Source organism: Pristis pectinata, chromosome 21 (assembly GCF_009764475.1).
Source record: "Pristis pectinata isolate sPriPec2 chromosome 21, sPriPec2.1.pri, whole genome shotgun sequence".
Classification (NCBI taxonomy): domain Eukaryota; kingdom Metazoa; phylum Chordata; class Chondrichthyes; order Rhinopristiformes; family Pristidae; genus Pristis; species Pristis pectinata.
The window spans coordinates 2,619,517-2,637,667 of record NC_067425.1 but is presented as its reverse complement, the minus strand read 5'-3'; the positions used below and the strand labels follow the sequence as shown (position 1 = coordinate 2,637,667).

General features: G+C 54.5%; 2 protein-coding genes across 3 annotated transcripts; one reads left to right on the top strand and one right to left on the bottom strand.

The window, feature by feature from the left end:
- Positions 1–10,152: 10,152 nt before the first annotated feature.
- Positions 10,153–12,169, bottom strand: LOC127581273 (thiosulfate sulfurtransferase GlpE-like). Of its 2 annotated transcripts, none has more exons than XM_052035492.1 (3): positions 12,038–12,169; positions 11,267–11,375; positions 10,153–10,589 (listed from the first exon to the last, which is right to left on the bottom strand). In XM_052035492.1, the coding sequence occupies exons 1-3, from the start codon at positions 12,146–12,148 to the stop codon at positions 10,318–10,320; spliced, it is 492 nt and encodes a 163-aa protein (XP_051891452.1). In that variant the 5' UTR covers positions 12,149–12,169; the 3' UTR covers positions 10,153–10,317. The 2 variants fall into 2 exon arrangements, with proteins under 2 accessions (XP_051891452.1, XP_051891453.1); XM_052035493.1 differs by having other exon boundaries at positions 10,153–10,586; positions 12,038–12,166.
- Positions 12,147–14,963, top strand: LOC127581476 (basic proline-rich protein-like). The gene is made up of 2 exons (XM_052035935.1): positions 12,147–12,831; positions 14,596–14,963. Exons 1-2 carry the CDS (start codon positions 12,147–12,149, stop codon positions 14,961–14,963), a joined length of 1,053 nt encoding a protein of 350 aa, XP_051891895.1.
- Positions 14,964–18,151: the final 3,188 nt, after the last annotated feature.

The following is an 18,151-nucleotide window of genomic DNA, read 5'->3' as shown; positions in this document are numbered from 1 at the left end:
GGGGACGGGTCCCACACACACACACTGACCCTCACTGGGGGACGGGTCCCACACACACACACACACTGACCCTCACTGGGGGACGGGACCCACACACACACACACTGACCCTCACTGGGGGACGGGTCCCACACACACACACACACACACACTGACCCTCACTGGGGGACGGGACCCACACACACACTGACCCTCACTGGGGGACGGGTCCCACACACACACACACACACACACACACACACACACACACACACACACTGACCCTCACTGGGGGACGGGACCCACACACACACACTGACCCTCACTGGGGGGGACGGGACCCACACACACACACTGACCCTCACTGGGGGATGGGTCCCACACACACACACCCACCCACCCACACACACACTGGGGGACGGGTCCCACACACACTGACCCTCACTGGGGGACGGGTCCCACACATACTGACCCTCACTGGGGGACGGGTCCCACACACACACTGACCCTCAGGAGGGTGTTAGTGCTCAGCCAGATGAGGTGGATGTGTCATCAGTGGTTTGATGGGAGGGGAGAGGAGGGGAGGGGAGGGGACCCTTCCCCGCAGCAGGTTCAAGCAGTGGATGGTGCTGGTGGAGCATTAGATCCTTGGACTGTGGTCGCTGGTGTAATGAGGAAGAAGGTGCAGCCAATTTGCATGGATCGTGTAATTCACATTAGATTAATGACGATGATCTGAGTTATGTGACTGGGAGATAAAAACTGTTCGGCCTCACCCGTGCTCAGGCACTCAGCTGTGAGCCATGATTAGGAGACCGAGTCTTTGTCTCGATTCCCAACCTCTGGCAAGCTCCGATAACCCAGGGTTGGTGTCACCTGATTTCCCCTCCCCTCCCCTCCCCTCCCCTCTTCACCTTCTGCTCTCTGACCCTCAAGTTACAAATTCAGCTTCTCAATGCTCCTTGGAAGTTATTGGAACCATCAGCTGCACTTGGAGATGGTTTAAACTGCCGATGATGACGGGCGGCCATTCAGCCCACTGAGTCATGCTAGTTCTCGGCAGAGGTGCAGGAGTCTGAAGACCCACACTCAGCGATTCAGGAACAGCTTCTATCCCTTCGGCATCAGATTTCTGAACGGTCCGTGAACCCATGAACACTTCCTCGTTATTCCTTTGTTTTGCACTATTTATTCCTGTAATTTATAGTACTTTAATGTCCTGCATTGCACTGCTGCCACGAAACAACACATTTCACGTCATTCGTCAGTGATTACAAACCTGATCCTGAGCTTTCCAATTACTCCCCTTCCTCATTTTTCCCTGGAACACATTCTGTCTTGAGGAAGTGAAGGGTTAAGAATTGCAACCATACCTATACCTGGCTATATATATGCATTTATATTTCTTTAGCAAGGACTAGCAAGCTGCTGACCCACTAGTTAGGTTAGAATGTTAAGTATGTTAACTGCCTTTGTTTCGGGTAACGGACCATTCCGATATGTCAGACGGTGGCGATACTGAGTGTAATTAACATCGAGGTGGAGGCTTGGTCTGAACAATGAAGGGTGATACCTGCCTTTGAAAGCCTTGATTATAACTCAATTATACTAAGACAAGAGGTGTGATAGCTGTCTCGGGATCTCTATAGCTTGACCGAAACTCGCGGCGCCGTTTGCATGGGATGTGCGTGACGATTCCTGTATGAATGTCTGTCTGCCCTTTGTTCGGGGAGAACTCGGGAAGCGACTCTTAGTGAGTGGTGAAGAGAATTCTCCTAGCGGTGCACTGCTAATAAAGGTATTTGTTCGAATTGACCTCGTGGCACTGTGTTACTTACAGCGGACAGAAAGGGAAAATTGATTTCCGGACAACAATTTGGCGAGCCAGCCAGGAGTCCAAGACGAGGTTTCGGAAGTGGCGTGAGCAACCGACGGGGATAACGGCCACCTGAGACGGACGGGTCCACAAGGTACGATTCACCTTGATCCCTCTCAGGCAGTCGGACACCTGATCGATCCCTTCGCTTACCGACAATCCTCTGACGGACTCCTCGCGAACCTGTCCGAGTGCCACAGGTAAGGAGGGGTTCAAGTCCCCAGTTAAGTTAATTTCTGTTCGGGGTTCGAGTCCCCAGTTAAGTTAATTTCTGTTCGGGGTTCGAGTCCCCAGTTAAGTTAAGTTCTGTTCGGGGTTCAAGTCCCCAGTTTTGGGTTTGGGATTTTAAGTTGTGAATTTCAAGGTTTTGAGCTCTAAGTTCTGAGATCGGTTCTCCGGTACTACCACCCTGCCTTAGACCGGTTCTTAAGAGGGGAAATCCCCACGGGAAGGTCAGGAACCTGAAGTGGGTGAAGGAAAGAGACTGATCTTATAGGTAATCGCAGCGATTCATACTGTCCGATCGGGTAGAGTACAAAAATGGGATAAACTCTCGATAAGTCTGGGTCCAATACCCCACTATCTAAGTTATGTAAAGATGATCCGAAGAACGAGAGTAACTCCCGTAAATTATCAGCATGCCTCGATAAGAAATTGGGAAACGAAATATGGCCACTGGGGGGAACTTGGGATGTAGATAAATGCCTAAAGGCAGAAAAGGCAATTTGGGAGCGGAATACAGGGGAAAAATGGAAATTATTAATGTCCACTTGGAGAAAAACAGCCGAAGACCTAACAAATAAATCTAAGCAGGCTAGCTGGGAACATAATGTGCGCAGAAGGGGAATTAGTGTGTGTGATGAACAGGGAAATCCGAAGAGTTGGGAAGTCCTGAAGTCTCAGTGTGGAGACCACGATGCTGAAAGGAGCAGAAGGGAGAGAGGAGAGGTAAATGAGGTGTATAAGGAGAAGAGCAGAAATAAAAATAAAAGTAGTAAGGATAAAGTGGAGGTACCTCCCGACATGTCTGGCGTGCCCGTTGTTCCAAAGTAATGATACGGACGAGGAGGAGGAGGATTGGATGGTCCGACCCACAGCCCCTACCTACCCCTCCCGGTTTCATTGCCGCCCCCATATAGTGCGGCTAGCCCGCCAGCCGTCCCGCCCCTACCACCAGCGACTGCTAGCCAAGTCCCGCCCACAGGACAAGTCCATGGCCCTATTGCATCCCGAACTAGGATACGGCTTAGTCGAAGGGAAAGCCCACAGATGGGTGGCTCTAAGGCCACAGACAAACGACAGAGCTTTCTGGCAAGGGACGGTCCTTCAATAGATTCTCAGACAGACACCGACTCTGATTCTACCACTGATTATGGCGACCCTACAGATCCCAGCCTACCAACCATGTTGAACGAGGTTAAGGGAGCCAAGGTTAAGAAACAATTCCCCAACAGGAGTGTTCCCAATCCTGATCCAGCCCAAACCAGCGCTAATCCTACAATCCAAATTTACACCCCTTGGAAGCCTCAGGAGATGTGCTTAATCATGAGTCAGGCGCCCAACCGTAAAACCAACCTGGAGGATTTCATAGATTATGTGATTGGAACAATTCAGATGTATCAGGCCGCCCCCCCAAGACCTTTTCAGTCTTTGTTGCACGGCCCTTACGACTAATGAAGCGGCACAGTGGAAAGAACACCTGGGGAACTATGCTGACTGGACAGCCTTTCAGGCGGCCGTCCGGCCTCAGGACCAGGTGGCCACTATTAGAACTGCCCTTCGTAAAACCCTCCAACAGCCTATTGACATAACTAAAGTTTTAGAATGCCGACCGAAACAGGGTGAGGACGGCCCAGACTTTTGGGACCGTTTCTGTTCACTTTACGGTACCTATGCGGGGGACGATGCCTACAACAGAGGCAATGCCTCCCCCCAGTTTAATGCCCTCCTACTACAATGCATCCCTGCGGGAGTGGCCTCAGCTATCCGCACTAATGACATGAACTGGCCTGACCACACACGACAAGCCATGAGGAGGGCGCTAGTCCACTTCTGGAGTAACAGGCGCGATACGAAAGCCACAAAGGTAAAACAGGACATGGTGCAGAGACCCCCTCGGCCCCAACCTTCCTACTCCGACAATACGGGCTATCAAATGGAGTGGCAATTTTGCATTCCAGATGGGGTTGACTGGTCCGGTAAAGGATACCCACTGTACCCCAATGACTTAAGAACCCCAGTGTACGGGCCCCCTTGTGGACCACCACCACCACCCTCTTGTAATTACCTAGGACCCATGGGGATAGGAAAAGACCTGTGGCATACTACTTCACTCGGCTGGACCCAGGTGCAAGGGGACTTCCACCATGCTCACAAATGCTTCCAGCCATTTATTCCCTAGTAACAGCAGCCTCCAATATAACCCTGCAACAGGCAGTGATGGTTTATTCCTCCCATACCGTAACGGCACTCTTAACTTCTCACCAGACACAACACCTTACCCAGGCCCGCTTAAACAGATATGAGGTAGCACTCCTGAATAACCCACTCCTCACTTTTGCCTACTGTACGACCATTAATCCTGCCACCTTCCTAGACGCCCCACCTGAGGATCTTGCGGACCCACCTCATGACTGTCGAATGCGTAACCACTTTTTAACTGCACCCCGTCTGGACCTTTCAGATAAGGCCATCCAGTCAGCCGACTTAAACCTGTATGTTGACGGTAGTTCCTACATTTCTGAACAGGGCACCCACCTTAGCGGCTATGCCGTGGTAAACGACTCCCAGAGTGTGGAATCTGCATCTCTGCAGCCCCCAGTCTCTGCCCAAAAAGCAGAACTCTTTGCCCTGACCCGAGCTTGCATTTTAGCCAAGGACAAAGTAGCTAACATCTTCACTGACTCCTGCTATGCTTTTGGAGTTGCCCATGATTTTGGCCAACTCTGGGCACACAGGGGATTTCTGACCTCTACAGGTAGCCCCATACAGAATGCGGCTTATGTAAAGAACCTCCTCCAGGCTATCCTCCTCCCAAACAAATTGGCCATCATTAAATGCTCCGCTCACCTTTCAGATGCCTCCCTAATAACCCAGGGCAATAACGGGGCAGATACAGAAGCGAAATTGGCAGCACGCCAGGGGTCTAAAATCGTTCGCAAGCCAAAGACAGCAACGCCGGGCACCCCAGACATGGTCACTGTGCAGCACTTACAGGGGGACGCCCCTGACTCAGAAAAACAAATGTGGAAGGCGCACGGGTGTACGCACTCTGCGCTACCCGGCCTCTGGGTTACTCCAGTCGGTCAAGTATGTATACCTGATTCTTTGTTACCAATGCTTATTGACTGCCTGCATTCTGACACCCACCTTGGCAAGGAGGGAATGAGTAACATTTTACTACGTACCTGGTGGCAACCCAGATTGGAGGAAGCAGCACAAGGCAAAAGACGGTCGTGTTTGATATGCCAACAAACCAATGCTGGGAAAGGGGTGAAGTGCACCCCAGGCAAAACCCCCTTGCCAGGTGGTCCTTTTGAATGCATACAACTCGACTTTATTGAATTACCGCGTGTACATTGTTACAAGTACTGACTCGTTATTGTTGATGTGTTTAGTAGATGGATGGAAGCTTTTCCAACCACTAACAATAAGGCCTCAACAGTGGTAAAGTTATTACTCACAGAGGTTATACCAAGGTTTGGGGTACCCCGACGGATAAGTTCTGACAATGGCCCCCACTTCATAGGGAAAATAAATAAGGAATTGTGCGAGGCACTGCATATCGAACAGCAGTTCCACTGCACCTACCACCCTCAGTCAGCGGGTGTAGTAGAGAGAGCTAACAGCATCTTTAAGAATAAACTAACCAAATTAGTGTCAGAGACAGGTCTAAACTGGTTGAAGGTTCTCCCCTTAGCATTATACCATATGAGAATCACCCCCCACTCGGCCACCGGGGTATCGGCTGCCAAAATCGTCTATGGGCGTCCGGGAAGAACCCCATGGGACGCCGCCACCCAACCCCCCACACAGGTTGACCTTAATATCATGGGGGATGAACTACAAAGGTATTTCAGACAACTTACGTCCTCTTTAAAGTTTCTTCATTCGCAGGTGGAGAGTGCCTTTAAACCACCTGAAGGGCAGAACACGGAATTGCCTGACCTGGAAATCGGAGACTCAGTACTGATACGGGATTGGGAGCGCCCTAAACTGGGACCTCGGTGGAAAGGCCCCTTCCAGATACTACTCCAAACACCGACAGCCGTGAAAGTAAAAGGCCAGGAACGTTGGATTCATCTGAGCGACTGCAAACGATGGCCACCGGAGGAAAGCTAATACCTTTTAAATTCGGACTCCTCACCATTACCAGTACTCTTGTGTGGGCGTTAGAGGATAATTTGTTTTACAAAATACATATGCAGCTACATGGGAATCGCACCGTTTGTTACCCCTTGGCAGAGTCAGTGGAAGGCCTTTTTGTAGCCACGCCAAGCTGGAGCCCCAGTGTCCTCTTAAAGTATGAATTTTCAAAAACAAAGTGTGTTGGACAGATGGGAACTTACAGGAGGGTGCTGCCGGGTAAATGCTTGCAAGGAACAGTAACAGGACCTAGTAGTACAGCCCACCACCAGTCCATCTCCCACTGTTTCACCGGCACAGGGTGGGGTTGTGGGCTAGCGATTGTACAGCACACGATATCATGTGCCGCCACTACCTGTACAGAGAGGAATTGCAGGTTTAAAGGGGGATGGTTTAGCTGTGAGTGCGCTGCCACCAGGTGTGCTACGTTACTTGCAGGAGAGCGATGGGTTTGTGGGGAAGGGAACGGGACCCACGTGAGATTGTCTAATGTCTCTTTAGAATGGCTAACCAGGGAGAATTACCTGAGGGAGCAAGGGAGAAATGTTGCTGGGATCTCTTGGTATTCTCAAATGCCCAGTCCACGGCAATCGGGAAATGTAACCTGCTACTGGGCTAAGGAAGGGTATGTGTTCCTCTTTAATGGCACTTCCATTAATACACCACAGCCTCCCCCACTCTGCCAGCCTGGTTTGCAATAGGAACGATCGGGTCGGTCACGGTCCCCTGTCCCCAGAAGGCTCATGTCCGATGAAGACTTGTGGTGCGGTCAGTTAGTGAGGAGTTCTGTGAGGATTGGAGGGATCCTATGTCATTGGGATCTCCCTTAGCATCGTTAGGCTATGGATTCCTGAATACTCTCTCTCTCTCTCTGGGGGGTTCAGCAGGAACTATAGCCACAAAAAACCGGAATTACCTTATTTGTGGACTGGCTGCACTGGGAAACAGTACTATGGAGGGCCTGAAGGCGGTGAACTGGGAACTGGCAGAGCTTCGACTTTATGCCCAGCAGTCCAGGTATGCTGTGGACTAACAGTTGGCTCAGCAAGGAGGAGTATGTGCCATAGTTGGGGACAAATGTATCACCAACGTGAGAGACGAGTCCTACAACATCTCCCATGCCATTCAGGACATTCAGATGCAAGTAGATAGCTTTAGACAGGGATTTACAGGAGGGACAAGTTGGTTGGGGTGGCTGCTAGGAGGGTCGTGGGCATCATACCTGCAGCATGGAGCTGTGGGACTAATCGTGATTATAATAGTATGCTGCGTGGTGCTGGCCTGTCTAAATACCTGTTGCAAGGTCCTTATTAATGAGCTTGGCCCCGTTCTCAGCGCCGCTCTAGTTTATCAGGAAATGATAAAAAGGAGGGAATGAGGAAGTGAAGGGTTAAGAATTGCAACCATACCTATAACTGGCAAACAATATATATATCTATGCATTTATATTTCTTTAGCAAGGACTAGCAAGCTGCTGACCCACTAGTTAGGTCGGAATGTTCACTGCCTTTGTTTTGGGTAATGAACCATTCCGATGTGTCAGACGGTGGCGATACTGAGTGTAATTAACATCGAGGTGGAGGCTTGGTCTGAACAATGAAGGGTGATACCTGCCTTTGAAAGCCTTGATTATAACTCAATTGTACTAAGACAAGAGGTGTGATAGCTGTCTCGGGATCTCTATAGCTTGACCGAAACTCGCGGCGCCGTTTCCATGGGATGTGCGTGACGATTCCTGTATGAATGTCTGTCTGCCCTTTGTTCAGGGAGAACTCAGGAAGCGACTCTTAGTGAGTGGTGAAGAGAATTCTCCTAGTGGTGCACTGCTAATGAAGATATTTGTTCGAATCGACCTTGTGGTACTGTGTTATTTACAGCGGACGGAAAGGGAAAATTGATTTCGGGACGACAGTCTCTCTCTCTCTCTCCCTCCCTCCCTCCCTCGGTCCCTCCCCTCCCCTCCCTCTTGCCCATGCAGTTCCCTATCATTCTTTCACTACACCTGTGTTCTGGACTATTTTACTGTTGTGAGATCACCTACCAGTAGGGAGAAACCCAGGCGGTCACAGGGAGAGCGTGCAAACTCCACACAGACGGCGCTGGAGGTTGCGATCGAACCCGGGTCACAGGAACTGTGAGGCAGCAGCACTACCCCTGCACCATGTGGCTCTTCCTCCATTCACATGGATTTGTTAGATTCGCACAGATGGTCCTCAATTACTTTCCAATGTTTCACAAAAGTTTTCTACATTTACAGCGGCTTTGCAGGCCCTTCGGCCCCTCGAGGCTGTTCTGACATTCAGTATCTGAGCTGACCTTCTGCCTGATTCCCCACCCTACTGATCTCGTTCTCGAGTGCACTCGCTCACTGAGCTCTGCAGCCTCCGGGATACAGGATCCAAAGCTTCAAAGTAAAGGGGCCACCCCTTGTCCTGACACCTACCCTCCCGTTCCACACTCCGGCCCAAGGAATTGGCCTCAGCATCTCCTGGGTCAATGCCTCTGCTGTGTTGAGCGATCACTTCTCACTCATTGATGTTCCAGTGAGTCCAGACTCGTCTTTCTTTAATTTCAAAAATGAGCTTCATACATAAAAATATGTTCAGGAAATACCAAACAATCGGCATGTCTCTCATCAAACCCAACCAATACATACTCCGACACACCACCAGTGCCATTCGTGGCTCCTCTTTCAACGATAAACCCATGAAGTGTTTGAGAGGCTGTTACACAAGGCGCAGTCCGTCAGTGTCGATGGTAGCAGGACCCTAGACTGGGGTCCTCCCCTTTCATTGTTCGAGGGGCTTCCCCACCCACCTCTGCCCCTCCGTGTGCGGTAGTGGAAGGAGCTCAGACTGTGGTCCTTCCCTACAGAACCTCAGCAGTGGATGCCCCGAGCTTCAGTGTGTCCCTCAGCACGGACCCCTGCAGCTGGGACTGTGCCAGTGGGCAGCGTTCCCTGACCGACATCTCGCTGGGCTGCCAGACTGAATCACTCCTCCCTCGACAGCCCGTGGTCTCTGTGAGTCTGAAGCCACAGTAAACACATCCTCCTTTAGTTAAGGTGGGAGAATAACTCAGAGCCTCGTTCCAAAAGTACAAATCCCACCATGAGACTGTGTGACAACGAAACCCTTTAAAGCTGTGGATCTGCCTCATGTGCTACATGAGGATCTGGTTCAGGGAGGGGAGTCTGTCCCACACAGCTCCAAACTCTGGAGGCCTTTGCACTTGCTCCAGAGGTAATGCAGGGGGACTTGCCAATGTCACCCAAGGTGTTTCCCACATCCAGACATTCTGTTCCCACGTCTCCACAAGCTCCACCAATGGGTTCAGAACTCGACCAGAGTTCCACACGGTGAAGATCAGGTTCCTCAGACCTGACTGACCACTGGGGGCAGTTCCAGGACTCCGCTTAAGGAAATGATCCAGAGGAACTGGAGGAAAAGACACCGTGCTGTGGAGACAGAGGGTAACACCGTCGGGAGAGGCCGACCCGATTGGTCCCTTTCCCACAGAGGTGGCAGACTTCCAGCTCTGATGAGGCAGATGTGGGGATGTTTCCCTTGCTGGGGAGACCTCACCTTGTGGCTAGAAACCCCAGACAGTGAGTATAAATCCAGTTGTGAATCCAGGAGGAGCCCCTGTCCCCAGAGGGTGGGTCAGGGCCAGAGCAGAGATGGGACAGAGGGGAACAGGGTGGGGAGGAAGTGGTGGGGGGGGGGGGTGGGGGGGGAGGAAGACTGTGGAGCGGGCTTACCAGGAATGAGCATCCTGTGACCCCCACATCTCCCCTCTCTGTCCCACCATCCTGACCCTGCTCCCATTGCCCACCCCGAGTCACTTCCCCCTCATCCCCTCTCCCACCGTCCAACGGCCACCCCCTCCATCCCTGCCCGCACTGACCCACAGATTCAAGGCCAGGAACAGGAAACAAACCAGCTTTCCTTTATTTTCCTTCAACAGTTGTTAATTTTGAAAATAGATGAGGTCTGTGCAAAGTACTGAACCCCTGGGTTAGAGAGTGCCGGGGGGGGGGGGGAGGGTGTCTGCTAGAGGCTGGCAGTGGAGAGCGGGTCTCACTGCCCCCACCTCCCTCACACTGGCGGTCTGAAGTCAGCTTCCAGCAGCTGTTCCCAGAGCTGGCTGTAGGGGTGGACCTGGCGGGTCAGCTGATTGCTGCTGCCCACCATGGGCTTCCCCTCCTTGTTCCACTTCAGGAAGCCCCCATCCAGGTTGTAAACCTTCAGCGTGCCCGGGACGCTCGGACCCGAATCCCTGCCGAAAAACTCACAGAGCTTCTGTGCCATCTGGGAGGCGTGGAATCCAGTAGTACAGTAACAGACCAGGGCTCTGTCGGAGCTGCCTGCTGAGGTAACAGGGCAGAGAGAGGGTGAGACAGCTGGCAATGCAACACTGGACCAACACAGCAAACCCCGTAACACACATCACCTGCAAAGACCGTCCTCTTAAACGGTCTGGGACCCGTCCCCCAGTGAGGGTCAGTGTGTGTGTGGGACCCGTCCCCCAGTGGGGGTCAGTGTTTGTGTGTGGGACCCGTCGCCCAGTGAGGGTCAGTGTGTGTGTGTGGGACCCGTCGCCCAGTGAGGGTCAGTGTGTGAGTGAGACCTGTCCCCCAGTGAGGGTCAGTGTACGTGTGTGGGACCCGTCCCCCAGTGAGGGTCAGTGTGTGAGTGAGACCTGTCCCCCAGTGAGGGTCAGTGTGTGAGAGAGACCTGTCCCCCAGTGAGGGTCAGTGTGTGTGTGTGGGACCCATCGCCCAGTGTGGGTCGGTATTTATCGGAACCATCTCCAAGGAGAATCGGCTGGACATCCAGTCGGGATCTGGCGGTGTCCGAGACCTGGTGCTGCCGACACAGTTTGGTCCCGGACACCGTCCCGGGATAGGTGGTGAGGGGTGTACTGAAGGTGGCTGCGGCCACTACAAGGGCTCTGTGGGGAAGGGCCACAGCCCAGTGTCCTGGGCACTGCGGACCTGTGGAACAGCCTGACAGGGTGACGCGCCGGGCTGTCGGTGCTCCCTACCTGCCGGACCCAGCTCCCTGACCACCTGCTCCATGTCGGTGGTCTCGGGGTCAACGCGAACGGCTCCCTCCAGGTGACTGACCTCATACTCCGCCGGACTGCGGACATCCTGTAACCAGAGGGAGACAGCGGATTCTCGCTTCACTCTCTGTGTGGAGTTTGCCCGTTCTCCCCCGGAGGGTGGGGGTTCCCCGGGGGCTGCCGTTTCCCCCCACATCCCAGCGACAGGAGGGGTCGGGGGGGGCGGGGTGGTCATTGTCCGCGGGGGGTGGGGAAGCTGGTGTGAGCGTGTGGGTCACAGGAAATCCCTGAGGGGAATGGGATGGACGGGGTCGATCTGGGGGCTAGCAGCGAGCCGGCGGGCCGAATGGTCTCCTGTGACAGTGGGAAAGGTGAGGGTGGGGTTCTGTGAATTCCGCCTGACCCCGAGTTCGATGTTTGTTTCTGGGGGAAGATTTCCCGACCCCCCCACCCCACCCACCCGTGACTGGAGGGGCTTTATCGTGGGGGGTGGGAGAGACCGGGGGGGGGGCGGAGTGTCCCGGGGGGAGGGAACAGACCCTGGGGGGAGAGGGACTCGGGGCTGGGACATTGACCGGTGGGGGGGGGGGGGGTCCCAGGCCGTTCGCCCCCCAGCTGCAGCCCCGGCGTCCGGCGGCGAAGCTACCGAAACCCCCCCCCCCCCCCCCCCCCCCCACAACCCGAGGGCCGGGTTGCGCGCTCCCGCCGCCGCTCGCCCCCGACGGCCGGGCCGGGCCGGGCCGCGCTCACCAGCAGCAGCAGCCGCTCCCGATCCTCCCGCAGCAGCTGCTCCACCGCGTCCGTGCCCAGGCTCCGCACCGCGGGGAAGCGGTGGTGGATCCACTCGCTCACCGGCTCCATGTCGCGGCCCCGGGACCTCCCCTCCCCGGGCCCCGCCCCTCCCGGGACCTCCCCTCCCCGGGCCCCGCCCCTCCCGGGACCTCCCCTCCCCGGGCCCCGTCCCTCCCGGGACCTCCCCTCCCCGGGGCCCCGCCCCTCCCGGGACCACCCTTCCACAAGCCCCGCGCTGGGACACCCCCTCCCCAGGCCACACCCTCTCCACAGGCTCCGCCCCTGGACACGCCCCACATCCGTGGGCTCCATCCATTCCCAGACCCCGCCCCTCTCTGACCACGCCCCCAGAGTCCACGCACAGCAGGATCCCATCACTGAGGGAGGAGCGGCGGAATCAATGGGTCAGTGGCCACCGGTCCTGGGAACCCTTCCTGTCCTCGACCCGGAGAGCCCAGCATCACCTCCCACCGACAGCAGGGGCCGTGGGACGGGGAGCGCGGTACCTGTGACCGGGCTGCAGTCCCTCACTCTTCCCCTGAGCAGTGGTACCGGGACCGTGTGCTCACCGACACCTCCGCTCCTCCAGAACGGACACCCCACGCCCGTCACTGTAATTCCCCATCCCACTCCCTCCCTGACCGCTGTCTGTGGCCCCCTGAACTGTTCCAACAGTTCCCAACGCCAGCTCCAGGCCCTGCACCCTCAGTCTGACCTGCTGCACCTTGGGTCCCGATATCGGGTTCAACAACGTCAGATACCCAGCCCTTCCAGTTTGTGTCAGAACTTCCCAGTTCCGATGTCATCGACGTGAAACATTGACTCCACTTCTCTCTCCACAGCTGCTGCCTGACCTGCTGAGCATTCGTGTTCACTTCAGATTTACGGCAACCACTCACTGCTGCCTCTGTTCCAGCTAGGCTGACATCTAGCCTTGTCTGTGTGGAGTTTGCATGTTCTCCCTGTGACCTCATGGGTTTCCCCTGGGTCCTCTGGTTCTCAAAGGTGTGTGGGTTGGCAAATTTCCCCCAATGTAGGTGCTTGGTGGGATAATAAGAGAGAGGGGGTGTACATGGGGATTTGAGAAAGGGTTACAGGGAAATAAGGGGGGTAATTTGGTGGGAATGGTCTGGGCCAGCAGAGACTCGATGAGATGAACGGTCTCCAATGTCATAAGGAAATCTGAAAATAGACGAGAGCTGATTTTCATCACTGCACCACAATGGGTCCTGTATCTGCTGGGTAAAGTTCACCAAATATTATCGTCCCACCATTGGTAACTGCCGGGATCAAAAGTTCCCAAATTCCCTTCCTGCACCTCCACTCCCCTTGTTCATGGAGTTCCTTAAACCCACGCTCTTTGATCAAGATATGGTCATGTCGTAAAATGTTGTGTGATAAAACTCCTGTGAAGTCCTTTAACATTAAAGGTGCTATGTAAATGCACAGTGTGGTAACAAGCCCTCCACTCCACCAATATTTTGGCTGCAGCAGCACCAGGTATCCCCTGGCCGTCACGTAGCCGTTCACCTATTAATGACCCTGCATCTCCTGCGCTGCCGCTGTTAAAGTTTCACACACGGCATCTCGCTGACTGGCGTGGAGCGAGAGGCTGAGGCAGCAAAATAAAACTGGCTTGAAAATGTACAAGCCACGGTGTTTAAAGTCGACCAGGACCACCGTTGGAATTCATGAATCTCTGCAGCTAAGCTGCGCACAGTAAGATCCCAGAAAGTAGACTTTACTGCACCCCATCAGCACTGTACCCGAGTGTTATACAGTGACAGGCCCGTCCCCACTGGTACTGTACCCCAGTGTTATACAGTGACAGACCCGTCCCCACCGGTACTGTACCCGAGTGTTATACAGTGACAGACCCGTCCCCACTGGTACTGTACCCCAGTGTTATACAGCAACAGACCCGTCCCCACCGGAACCGTACCCCGGTGTTATACAGTGACAGACCCATCCCCACCGGTACCGTACCCCAGTGTTATACAGCGACAGACCCGTCCCCACCGGAACCGTACCCCGGTGTTATACAGTGACAGACCCGTCCCCACCGGTACTGCATCCCAGTGTTATACAGTGACAGACCCTGTGCTTTACACAGTGAGAGGGCACAGCTGAATATTTACACAGCAAGATCTCACCAACAGCAATGAGGAACTGACATTGTGCTGGAGGAGGGTCAGCTCAGCCCCCGGGTCTGTTTGAGCTGACTGGTGCCCACTGGTAAACTCTTCCACTGTGGAAGGCGGCACTTCAGTGATTCTGATATCCTGATCCCTGCCTGTCCTCCTGCTTTGGTCAGTCAGCCTGTTTCCAATGTTATTTTATGTCTGATACTGATGTGTGCACATCAGATGTAAGCCAGCTTTGTTTTACCAGCAGATGATTCCTTCCCCTGTCTCCGCCCAGGTGTCCTTGGAATCCCCAGGGCTGCCCTAACCACCGACCTTTCCCGTGCTCCTGCAGGGTAATCACATCTCCCGCCCCCGGTCCTCCTCCATCAGGGAGGTCCCAGCTCTCGGTGATTCACTACTCTCCTACCACAGCAAGGAAACTGAAAGAGAAGTGGCTGGGCTCACTCGGCAGGGTTTCCTCAGACACCGGGAGGAAGCTGGGTCAGTGCGTCAGTGAGGACCAGGGCAGAGACCGCACCCTGCGGTTGGTTCTGTACAATACCATCATTAACACACAGTTCAGGGTGAAGGTGACAGAGAGAGGAGACGCCCAAATAAATCGTACACACCGGCAGAAAGATACAGTGACAGGAAATGGGAACCTGAGAGAGAAACATACACAGCACCAGAGAGAGAGCGACAGTCATACAGAAAGGGTGGAGGAGACAGATGGAAACTGTGAAAGGGTGAGTCAGTGAGAGAGACAGGCGGAGGGAGAGAGCCAACAGGGAAACAGAGAGTGACAACAGCCTGAAACCAGTGACAGAGAGTGAGGCAGAGAGTGCCACGGAGCTATGGAGTCATACAGCACAGAAACAGGCCTTTCAACCCATCGAGTACATGCTGACCATAAACCACACACTTATACGTGGTGTAACTGAGCTACGTAGATCCAATCTTTCATCCTCCCCACACTCCCCTCAACTCCCCCCTGAGTTCTACCCCTCACCCACACACCAGGGACAACTTACAGTAGCCAATTAACCTACTGCCCACATGTCATTGGGATGTGGGAGGGAACCAGAGCACCCGGGGGAAACCCACCCGGTCACAGGGAGATCGTGAAGACTCCACACCGACAGCGGCGGAGGTCGGGATCGAACCTGGGTCGCTGGTACTGTGAAGCACTGCCCACTGCAGTACCGTAGTGAGGGACACAGAGAGCTGACACAGAGGCTGCACGTGGGGTCTTCTGTTCAGTTTTGGTCGCCCTGCTGGAGGAAAGATGCCATTAAGCTGGAAAGAGTGCAGAGGAGATTTATGAGGATGTTGCCGGGACTGGAGGGACTGAGTTATGGAGAGAGGTCAGACAGGTTGGGACTTTATTCCTTGGAGTGTAGGAGAATGAGGGGTGATCTTCTAGAGGTGTATAAAATCATGAGGGGCATAGATAGAGTGAATGGGGAGAGATTTGACAGGAACCTGAGGGGGCAACTTTTTCACACAGAGGGTGGTCCGTGTATGGAACGAGCTGCCAGAGGAAATGGGTGAGGCAGGAACGATAACAACATTTAAAAGGCGTTTGGACAGGTTTGGAGGGATACGGGTCAAATTAGGCAAATGGGCCTGGCTCAGATGGGAATCTTGGTCAGCACAGGCCAGTTGGGCTGAAGGGCCTGTTCCCCTGCTGTATGTCTCTGTGACTCTGAGACTGGTCAAGCAGCCAGCAAAGGCCAAGGGTCAGCAGCAGAAGAAACAAAACCAGCAAATGCTGTAATTTGCCAACAGAATGGACTTGTTGAAAGATCTTTGCTCTGAAAAGTTCCTCTCTCCACAGACACTGCCTGACCTGCTGAGGTTTTCCAACAATCTCTGTTTTTAACTCAGAATTTTATCATCTGCAGTTCTTGCTTCTTGACCAATGATTAAAGTGTGTCCTGAAAGTGAGAAGTGAGAGCCTCTGGTTTGATGTGAGGGATCATACCCTCAGCACAGTGGCACAGCCGGTAATGCCACTGCCTCACAGCTCCAGAGACCCCAGTTCAATCCCGACCTCTGGTGCTGTCTGTGTGGAGTTTGCACGTTCTCCCTGTGACCGGCTGGGTTCCCCCCGGGTGCTCCGGTTCCCTCCCATGTCCCAGAGGTGTGTGGGTTGGTAGGTTAAAAGCCGCTGTAAATTAGTGCAGGCAGGTGGCAGAATTGATGGGAATGTAAGTCAGAAAGGAGACTGCTCTGTGAGCCAGCATACACTCGATGGGCAGAATGGTCTTTTACAGCATAAGGAAGTGTGGAAGTAAAGGAACTATCGAATCAGTGCCAAGGAGCCAGGAGCCCAGAATCTTGGACTCTCACCTTCACTGAAGAGATGGACAGGCTCTGGTACAGTGCAGGGACCCCCTCCTTTGACCTGCAGCAGTGGGCTGCCAGTGACTCTAAGTAGTGCAGCACAGCTATCATCTGAATGGATCATTATCACAGCTTATCACTGTAAAGGGAACACTGAATGAGGGCCACACTGTGGGAGGGGTAGTACTGAGCACCAGGGGGGAAGCCGGGTGGGTCCCGGCCGCACCAGCCCCCGCCCCGCCGGAGTTGCTGGTCGGGCCCAGGGCCCGGCGTCTCTCGCAGGAGGCGGCTCGGCACAACCTGAGCCGCCTGGCGGACACGCCGAAGGTGCCGTTCCGCGAGGCGCCGAGGCGGTTCTTGTACGGGCTGCTCCTGCACACCTTTCACTTCCTCGTCCTGGTCTGCCGGCCGGACACGCCGTGGCGGTCCGTCTTGCCGATGGGCGGCGGGGGGGTCCCCAGTGGAGGTCCCTCTACACGGGAGTCCTCCCACTGTACGTCGGGGACCTGGGGTGGAGGGTGTTGCACCGGGCCGTGCCGTGCAACCGGTTCCTGAGCCGGTTCACCGACACCCCGGCCGCCTGTCACCTGCGGCCGGGAGGAGAAGGTATACTACGTGTACGCAGAGTGCGAGAGGTTGCAGCCCCTCTTTGCGTATCTGAAGGGGCTGCTGCTTAAGTTCTGGTTACACTTCAGCCCGGCGCTGATGGTTTACGGGCACCCGGTGCGGCGCGGGGAGGGGCGCGCGGCGGATCTCCTAGTGGGTCTCCTGCTGGGCATGGCCAAGCTGGCCATCCACGGGACACAGTGGCGGGCGGCCGAGGGTTCCGGCAGGTCGGCCTGCCTGCCCGTCTTCTGCGCTCACATGCGTGCGCGGGTGTCTTTGGAACGGGAGCACACGGTCTCCACGGGCGCCCTGGCCGAGTTCCGTGCTCGGTGGGCCCCTCAGGGGATCGAGTGTGTTGTGGACGAGACTGATGCGATCTTGGTATGAAGTGTTGTGTGTTGCGGTAGCGGGCATAGTGTTGCGGGGGTATTGGTTTTGGCCGGGTTGTTTCCTTCTGTACTAGGTGTAGTGTATTTGCTGTTGGTTGTTTTTTGTAGTGTTTTTAACGAATAAACATTTTGTACAAAAAAAAAGGGACAGTACTGAGGGAGGGTCACACTGTGGTAGATCACACAGTGTGAGGGGCTCCCCCTGTAATGAGGGAGTTTAGCTCCATGTGGCCTGGAGAAGCTGGGCGCTCCCCTTGATGGTGAAGGGGAGATTTACCGACGGAGGTTTGTGTCGGGTAGATTGGTAGCAACTGATGGTTCACTGACGTTGGGGGGAAGGAGATGGCAAAGGGTACAGAGGTTTGCTGAGACAGTGCACTGCCTGAGAGACAGCAGAAGCAGCACGATCATGAGCTCCCAGATGGGAATCGGAGAGGGTTGCGGGGATGTGACTGAGTGTGGAGCTCATCCAGCTCCCCAGCACCAAGCTTCGATGGGCTGAATGGTCTCCCATGGGCCGGAGTGATTCCAGGATTGTCTGGAGATTGTCCCGTGAATTAGAGCATCCCTGAGGTTTTAATGCTCGCTCCAACACAAACATCTGG

Coding starts and splice junctions, on each gene's coding strand:
- LOC127581476 (XM_052035935.1), top strand. CDS start 12,147: ATGTCGCGGCCCCGGGACCTCCCCTCCCCGGGCCCCGCCCCTCCCGGG. Junction 12,832..14,595: donor CCGATATCGGGTTCAACAAC/GTCAGATACCCA, acceptor CTCCTCCATCAG/GGAGGTCCCAGCTCTCGGTG.
- LOC127581273 (XM_052035492.1), bottom strand. CDS start 12,148: ATGGAGCCGGTGAGCGAGTGGATCCACCACCGCTTCCCCGCGGTGCGG. Junction 11,376..12,037: donor GGGAGCGGCTGCTGCTGCTG/GTGAGCGCGGCC, acceptor CTCTGGTTACAG/GATGTCCGCAGTCCGGCGGA. Junction 10,590..11,266: donor CAGGGAGCTGGGTCCGGCAG/GTAGGGAGCACC, acceptor CTGTTACCTCAG/CAGGCAGCTCCGACAGAGCC.